The sequence below is a fragment of the Ruditapes philippinarum genome, unplaced genomic scaffold, assembly GCF_026571515.1.
Source record: "Ruditapes philippinarum isolate M1 unplaced genomic scaffold, ASM2657151v2 ctg11745_1_1_1_1, whole genome shotgun sequence".
Taxonomy (NCBI): Eukaryota; Metazoa; Mollusca; class Bivalvia; order Venerida; family Veneridae; genus Ruditapes; species Ruditapes philippinarum.
Genome location: NW_026853491.1, coordinates 1 through 9,719, shown reverse-complemented (window position 1 = coordinate 9,719; position 9,719 = coordinate 1). Strand labels below are relative to the sequence as shown.

At 31.2% G+C, this 9,719-nt stretch overlaps 1 protein-coding gene across 1 annotated transcript; it reads left to right on the top strand.

Annotated features, from left to right (window-relative positions):
• Positions 1–1,512: 1,512 nt before the first annotated feature.
• On the top strand, positions 1,513–9,204 carry LOC132737042 (uncharacterized). Its single transcript, XM_060724276.1, has 7 exons — positions 1,513–1,587; positions 2,771–2,930; positions 3,410–3,509; positions 4,035–4,147; positions 6,071–6,632; positions 6,836–7,060; positions 7,921–9,204. Exons 2-7 carry the CDS (start codon positions 2,883–2,885, stop codon positions 8,127–8,129), a joined length of 1,257 nt encoding a protein of 418 aa, XP_060580259.1. The 5' UTR covers positions 1,513–1,587; positions 2,771–2,882; the 3' UTR covers positions 8,130–9,204.
• Positions 9,205–9,719: the final 515 nt, after the last annotated feature.

Sequence of the window (9,719 nt, the reverse complement as noted above, 5' to 3'; positions counted from 1 at the left end):
CATTCTCTACAGAAATGTTCATGTTTCTCAAAAAGCAAATTATATTGAAAGTTACAGAGTATAAATTAAGGTCAGTTACAGAGAATACATTAGGGTCAGACAATTTCAATATCTTTTCCAGTGAGCCTGGTGGAGGTGCATAATAGTGACAGAGTCGGGATGTCGCCGACTTTAAATCATCTTTTCTTTACTGCTGTGGTTGAAATCCCGTCATGACGTTGGATTTTTTCTATGTGAGGAAACTATCAAGCTAGTTAACGGAATATTGGTGGTTCTAGTCAGATGCCTGCTTGTGTCAGAAATGTTTCACAAAGGGAATGCTTTCACATGACCTCAGTGTCGGTGAAACTTAAAATCCAAGAAAACCAAAAGTATAACAAACCCTTTTTAAATAGTTACAAAATACATTTAATTTATTGTAGATGGAAATTTCAACTTAAAAAAAGTTTTATGGTTGCAGTATTTCTCACTTGAATACTGTTTATCACCCTTATGGTATGTTGTCTGCTTTTTAACTGTGTCTTTTGGCAGCTTATCTGTGGTATGCAGGCTTCATAACCTCCGATCCCCTCTCAAAATGTCGTTTTATATAGTTTCACTTATTGCATTCTCTTTTAGGACACACGCAATTTTTAACCTGGGGGTAATATGCCGCTTTTCATTGAATGGTAATAACGTGTCACATTGAAGGTTCTATGATAACCGCCATATGATGTTAAAAAATCTAAAGTATACCACTTCATGTTTAATATTGAGTATCGATTTCAAAGCACATCTTATCACAGAAGTCAATGATCTACATCAATCCATTTTCAGATCTTCGAAATCTGCGTAACAAAAGATATCGCAAGAAATCGGTGACATCTTCAGAGTTATCACGAGAACTCCGTGACATTTGGAAAAAAAAAAACAGGTATAAATTTGTTAGCCGGGGCTTTATGTTTGCAATTTGCATAATAATTATGTAAAGCATGGCTGAAGACCAGAAATAAACAGACCAATACGTGCGATGGCAAAATATTTGGAACATTTTCTCAAAACTACCAGATTTTAAACACGAGGCAATGAATTAGTTTTTGACACATTATTCAAGATGTAAGGCAAGCTTAGCCATTTGAGTTTAATTAAGTTCCTCAAACTCACTTTTTAAAAATTAAAATTAACATTTTTTACGAGTGTTTTTGTAGTAAAAAGAAAAGTTTTTCGACCAACTCTTTGACAGTTATTTCAAGAATCATAAGAACTCCATCATTCGTGTAACAGTTCCTTCCCAGTGATATATAACTGCTTATTTTAACAGTGGTTACTGTTAAATGCTTACATTTTGGTATATCATTATTTAACTCTCATTGAAAATGAACAACAAACTTTTTCAGACTTGAATATACATGTACACATGTATACATATACATGCGCACCGTTTTAATATGATAGAAAAATGCAGATATTCAGAAAACACCTTCAAAACGAAAGTAGCGTGTATTTATAGAATTTACAAATAAATCTATTTTTAGATTACAAAATAGAAAGTCAGACATGGGGAAATCCTAAATAAACGAGGTAGACAAAGGACGGTATATTGAAAAGGTACACAATAATTTTAACATTATATTTTTGTATTTACTTTTACCTATTGTAAGTGTTTGAAATTATTTGTGTCCGATAGGATTGCAGTATTTCAGATCAATCGTAACACATTTATTTTGGTAAATCGGCAAATTGGCTAATCAATCTAGTAAATCAGATGTGAACTTATCTACTAGATTATGTCCTAAATTAAACATATATAGACGTGTTAAAGTACGATTTAAACAATAGTAGTATTTTAATCAAACGGAAATGTGTTTTAACCGAAACCTTTTCGTTTTAAAAACGAAAACCAACAGAAGATTAACAAAGAATGAGTTTTTAGTATATATTTTTTACAATGTTGATATATATATATAATGACATTTGTTTCTAACAATTAACCGTGTGTGTCATCTTGATTGATGTACATACTGCCGCAAACATTTGCTTGGTTGATTTTATATTTCTTACTGATTGATAATAATGATTAATAAATCTTTGATTGTTAACGTACGATACTATTATTCATATAACATTTCGTAGTTATATTTTGTTATTGCTTTTGTGATCTATTTTGTTATATTCAAACTAAAACAATGTTCTAAGAACGCTTTCTAAGAATGATTTCACTTTCGGTTTCGAGACTTTCTACAGCGAATTAGATAACGATGTGGATGCATGCCAGCGAGCTATCCCCCCCCCCCCCCGCCCAGTGGTTACTTTCCGTGGTGGTGAACTACGGTTATGATGTAACGTCAACGTTGATTGGTTAATAATTCACCTATTTGTAATGGCGCGTCATATTGTTTTTAATATATTAGATAGATCTACATATATATCTATCAAAATGAGGGTCTTTATAGCAACAAACTTTTTGTGAAAAACCAATAAAACAGATGGTCTATGCTTTATTATTAGCCATAACGTTTTCAATTATTTCAATATATTATAGGAAAAATTGAAGAGCCAACTAATTCCGGTGAGGACTGTATGAAAAGAATGTTTCTTGGAATTCGTTTTTTCGTAAATTGAAACCACGAGAATATTTCAATGTGCGTTTCTCTGTCCGTAAAAAATACTGAACGTTTCCCCTATTACATACGTGTTACTAACTAGTTGAAAGTAATGAAATATTAAAAAAAAATATTGAAGAAAATAAGATATGAACCGCCTTGTATTGTCTTTCTTCATTTGTTTTCAGATTGTTGAATATGTACTATTTGTTAAATATGTACTATTAATTTGCTGGAATTTAATTTCGAGAACTCAGCAAGGACAAAATTGTTTAGATAGTAGATGTTACAAATGTTAGGATGGGTGGAAATACATCAAAAGTAAAAGCCATTTTGGAGCCATGTTTGGTAAGCTATGTTCTGTTAACAATAGCTCTTATACAGGTTTATTTTATATTGATCTAAAACTAGATTTAAATTTATAATCTTGTCATTTACTTTGATTAAATCATCTAATAAGATTAAAGTGCCGTTTAAAGGTAAAGATATTGAAAAAAACTATTAAAACCTCAAACTGGTTGCCTTCAGTACAAGAGTCTCTGACCAAATATTACCGGACAACGTTAGTATAATGGTTGTTAAACTTATTAAACGTCTTCTTGGTGCACATAAATTTGCGCTTTCCAAATTTTTTAAACTTCTTCCGTCGCAATAAAAACTACCATTTTTGGTCCGGCTGACATTTTATTGTAACAGTAAAATAATTGTTGTGTTCAGGAAGAAATCTGAATGTTGTTAGTAATAACAGACACCCTTTACAGAATAAAGAAATACAGACAGACAAACAATTCATTACTTTAGTAAGTTAAATTGTCCATACATTCTAGGAACGTGTAGAAGAGTTAGACGAGGCAATGTTGAGCTTTTTAAAGAGTCTTGATATGATGACGGCGACACTTAGGGTGATTGCATTCTACCACTCATCAAGTAAGCAGCTTTGTATTTATTTCTTTTTCCCAGTAAGGTATTTCATTGATATTCATGAAAACGAGGTTTTGCCAGTTGAATATCCCACAGTAGATAATGTAGTATGTACGGAATATATAACGCGGGTAACCGACAATGGGTATAAGCCGAATCACACTGTTTGAAACTGAAAATGATATAGAAATAAGTGCCCTGTTCCATACAATTAAAGATATAATAAAGAGAGTGTATATATCCCGTAACGGTGTAGTTATGTAAACAGACTTTCTTAAGAAAACTTTTATGTATTCCCCGTTTTATATTATACCATCCCGATACATTATCCAAGTTTCCACATAATAAAGCAAGATAGACGCAATTAATATTAATTTGGTGCTTTTGGTTTGCCAATTTGTTATTATTACACAATAGAAGCGACTAAACACTAGATTTACTTTGACATTTCCAAAACGAATATGAATTGTACTTACACAAAGTACCATCATATATCTATGTATTTGAACAAACAATGATTTTACATTTTAGATGAAACGGCGACAGTATCTGACTCAAAAGAAAGCATAATTTTCGGCGACATGAAACTTTCAAAAGATACCATTGAAAAAAAACTAACAAAGGATGTTTTGTGCTGCATTGAGGTAATAATTTCTGAACCCATATTGTTTATTTTAATTTTCAATTTCTAAGACAATGTTTAGATATTGTATTCATTATAATTGCATATGTGTTTTATTGCGTTAAGATCACATGGTTTTAAAATGGAAAGTATCTTTAAGAACATAATATTGGTTACTTATTATTGCGCAAAGTTCATGGTTAATTAAAGCTTATAGTAAAGAAACCCGTAATTTATTAATGAAAATGAACATAATCGTTGCTGATTGGTGAAACTGCGGTTAAACAGTTACATTTTTATGTAAAGTCATATATAACGTAAATATGTCTATACATATTTTTTCAACTACTATTTTTTAAACTTCAAGTAGCTGAAAATTAGGTTGTGCGCTTTATAAAAGACTATACTCCTAGAACTTCGGTGACAAATAAGGTTCTGTCCGATCTTAAATTATTAAATGTCAATGATAGAGTTAGACAGTTAATACTCAACCACATTCATAAAGTTTATTACAACAAAAGCCCTTCTTATTTAAAGGAATTGTTTAAGGTTTGTAGAATATCCAATTTAAGATCTAGTAATTTTAATTTCGTTTTGCCTCAAAATGATTCTTATGTTAAAAATACATTTTTCTACAATGCCATAAAAGACTGGAATTCTTTATCAGACAACATTAGATCAATTGACAATATCCAAACATTTAAAACGAAAGTAAAACTTTTTTTAAGTAATGAAAATGATAAACAAGTGAATAATATGTTTATTTATTATTAAATTGATGTGTAACTTATGATATGGTTTTGTAACATGTTTATGTTGTACTTGATATGTTTTAGTTTAAACGAAATTTATTTCATTTTGTTTGTGTACAATGTACTTGTCTTTTTATATTGAAAAATGTGTTTGATTGTTGAAAATTGTCATTTATTTTAACTTCTTTATAATTCATTTATTATTATGTAAGTTAGTGTAATAATTTAACAGTAAATGGATCCCCCATTGGAAATAAGCTTTTAGCTTAATGGGCAATCCTAGGGTTACATAGAACATACTCATTAATTAATCTTATAATTATTTTTGTTGCATTTATGTGTGTGCTTTTATATATATGCAAGTTGATATATGTGATGATATTGTATGTGTATATGTCTATTCCCTGAATAAATCGATACGATACCATGGAGATTATGCGATCATGTGAAAATAACTTACTGTATTGACGGCCCCTGTGTTTTTATCATAAAATGTTTGATGGCATCGAAGTCGCACGTAAAAGGATGACGAAGTTGAAAACAAATAACAAAACAACGAATTAAAAAGTCATATGAATACATTTATGTAAGAACAGCGCTAATGAACTTCTTCGTGCATAAACATCCCTCTCGGTTATTAAATCCTTGCGCTGCGGTCTTGGGCTTAAATTCGTAAATGAAGGTGAAATACTCCTCTATTATAAGCGGAATACGTGCAGATCTTGAAGTTATCATTCAACATTGGCTCTAGTGGCTCTTAAAATGGAGAGTAAGTTTAAAATAGTTGCACCGTTAATATTCTTTCCGAGGTCACGTAACAACTGATGCTATTAACCCAAGTATTACTCACAATAAAGTACTATAATTGTGCATTGTTTCTTAGTTGCCATATTCCGAAAACCTCCCTTTCCAAAAATTATTACTGTTCTAAATAACAACTGATTTAGGAGCTACCTCCATAAACGTTACTTATATATCATCGCTTTTATATGAAGACTTTATTGGTTGCATTTCGGTAACGGACTAGTGGCGTTGCCACTAACACTTGAAATATGTATACATTTACATACATAATTATACATGTATTCTTTAACTTTTGCAATTCTTCAGTATTTAATTAAGAATATACGTAACAGTATTTTTTCGGATTAATATGATATAATTGGTTTTAGAGTATCAATATATTTTTTCAGGAATCAATTTCCTGTAGAAAAAACGATACACTTCAAAAATTGCGAAAACTGTTGAGAATTATCAACGATTTAGCGAAGGAACACGCCAAGTTTACGCCTAAGGCACTCCAAGTTGACGAGTACAAAGACGATCCTTCCTTTGAGAATTTTTTCAAGGACAATGTTGTACAAGTTGAATTGAAAAAGTTACAAGATAAACAAAATATGTTAAAGGAACAGTTAGCTCTATCACAGAAAAGAGAGGACGACTTTGTAAAAGAAAAGAAAAAGATACTAGCTGAAAAGTCAGCTCTATATGAATTGAATGATAAAAAAGAGAAAGAAAATGAAAAGTTGCGAAATCAAGTCAGTAACATTAAGCAAGAGTTTAAAAAGCAAATACACGAACAAATGGATGCTGAAAAAGAACAATTACTTACAGACATTAGAGACGGGAAGACACAAATAGAAAGACTTAAAAGTGACAATGAACAATTAAAATCTGATTTGAATGACGAAAGAAATGTGGCTGAGGAACTAAGGGTTGAACTGGAAAGTTTCAAGTGCAAAAAAGTTTTACAAGGTATGAACTAGTATGTACTTTAAAACATATAATATTTCAAATACACAAAAGAATAGTTGTATCTTGTATCTTCATCCATTTTAACAATTTAATTCTTACACAGAATCTTTCTTTCCATTATTATTATTATTTTTATTTTGTTGTTGTTGTTTTCGTTTTTGCTTTTAAAAATTATTTAACTAGCCACTTGGCTTTACTTACAGTTCAGTTGTTTTATCAACGACGTGGTGGCCTTATTGCAGAGGTAGAAGAAGACCTTAAGAAAGTTTTAAAAACTCGATTAGAAGACGGAAAAACTGAGTTAAAGTTCATTACGTGCAACAGCTCCTCGGAAGTCAATAATTCATTGCCAACTTTGCTTATTGCCATTTGTGCATCTAGAATAGGAACAGACGCAGCTAATGCGATACAAGGATTGGATACGAACTGTAAGTATATTTTGTTGCACGCATTTCACGATTTTTGAAATAAAACATTGTAGTAGATAAGATTGTTTCATTGTTCAGTTAATAGGATTATAATTACACTGTAAGCGAAATATAATTCAATGGGGAGAAAAATATCTACCAAAGGCATTTAATGTCATTACATTACAAATCAACATTGCAAGGGCACAACTGATCATGCCATGAAATAAAGCCAATGATGAAATATATAAGACCATAAATATTATAATGGTTTCTCATACAAAGTTTTACTGTTTAAATCGGTGCTTAAAAAACGTCTGACATTCTCCAGCTGCCGGTATAGACCGGAATATCAAGAAAGTGGGTAACTGTTTGTGGTGGTCACAAGGCTCTGCAGAGTTACTGAGAAACACTTTCCCGATAGCGAGTGACGACAGTCAGTCTTTGATAATCGCTCTTGCATATATGTTTGTCGGAACGAATTTACGAAAACGAGTTGATATTTTCATTTAGTACTTAAAACCCCATTCACGCAGTTCAAAAATGCGCGCGGGAAAGGTATCACTTCAAACACACGATTTGTCATATATTTCTAGCACAAAAAGTAGAACAAATGTTTATACTGTCTGGGTGAAGAAATAGACGATAATCAGCTGTTGATAAATGCTCACATTGGTATACACTTTTATTGATATGCTATTGTAGCACTTTACGGTTCCATTTGATCCAGTTTCTACAAACACGACTAGTTTATTTGTTATTAAAGAAAATGTTCTGTAGTGAAGAGTGTTGTCAGCGAGGTTACCTTTAAAATGAATGTTCTATTTACCCTTAACTGTTTTTGCCTTCAAATGCAGGTTTTTTTTTATCTTTGATCACAGTTAACAGAAGGATATTACTACTTATCTTCCACCACAAAGACATCCACGCTCTTCCATCACAGGCAAGCGAGCGTGTGTTGACTGCCCCGGAATTCAAAAGTTTAGGCGGCATACATGATATGGCTTTCCTGACACAGAAAGGAATTTATGACTGCGAGATGAATGAAAAGAGCATTACAACCGTCACAAGTTTTATAACCAGTATCTAGGAAAAAAATTGGATTTTTTTTTTCTTTTCAAATTTTAACTTAATTAAAAACTGATGTAGCCGTTTTTATTTTAAATATCATGTATATATAGGAAATCAAGTGATATGATTAAATCTATTTTTTCGGCATTAAGACACACGCTACTAATATAGCGAAGAACTTGCCATTTTAGCTAACCCGAGCACAACGTCGCTGTGATATCCAGTGGTCGTCGTCCTTCATTGAACAACATTTTCTTTAGAAATATACTTCATGGGAATTTTCGGTCGGTGGGTCCTAATTAAAATTGTTCAAATAGTTCCAACCGTTTGCATTAATTAAGTAGGTCACAAGGTCATAAAGGGTTTAAAAATGCAAATCAAATAAAGAACGAGTCAAAAGAGAGAAGGCCGAGTGTCGTTTTGTTATGTGTATTTACCATCATTTAGATGTCCTCTACCAAAGTTGTTTAAATTATGTACCTGAGGTCTAAAATGGCCTAGCCCTTAGTGTCATGGATTGTTTTTATATGTTTATAGTTAAATTTTAAAATGCTTCTTCTCTGAAACCCCGAGGGTAAGAACACACACATATACGTGTATATATATATGTGATATGAAGCATTCTTCAGTTGACATCTACCGTTCAAATTATTATTTTGGGTTAAAGATTGGTACAGTCAATGGCCTCCTTGTTTATGAAATGAATATACTTATTTTTAATCCATGTAGGTCAACTAGGAAGTATTAAAAGGAATAAAATCAGAACAGTAACAGAAAAGTCTCTTTGAGTTGTATTAATTTTGTTTAGCTTAAATGAATAAACGAAGAAACCATAATGGGTTCATCCTTACATAGAAATGTCCATGCAATGATTGCGTTTGTATATACAATGTATATGAATGCATTCAACTTATATATTTGTTATCTTATATTTTTTGTTATATAAATATATTTCATATTTATTTATGGGTAGTTTATTGTTATATTGTATTGTTGTATTGCCTATATGTGTTAAACTGTCTATTATTTAGTTGAAATGTGTTTAGACTGGTTATGTATGTTGAATATTGCTTTTTTCCTCCAATAAAAATAGTTATATATGAAAGACTTTATAATTTATGTTTAATTTATTACGTGTGTTTACAAAAGGTAGTAAAAACGCAAAGCATAGTTTTAATGAGTGAAAGACATGTTTATAAAAATGATTCAAACTATTAAAAATGTAACTGTTTATTTTTTGAGTGATTTGTGTTAATGTTCAAAGCAATTTTGACGTCAGTTTGTCTCTATATCATGGAAAGCATTCCTCAAATGATAGAAATTTTATGTATCTTTAGTACGAAGAAAGTGAAATCATTATCATGGTTCGTTTAAAGTCGGAATTATTCTCTTTGAATGGAATTCATTGCATTAGGAATTTATTAATTATACATTTACGTGGCACCAACACAGTATGAATAATATTGCGACATTCTGGCTTTTCTGCTCAAGGAAGATCTCAGATGCCCTTATGTGCATTAATTTCAGGATGACGTTTCATCATATATACATAAATCTGATGAGTTTCATGTTTCTGTTTTTGTATTTGGACATCACATCCATAATTTTT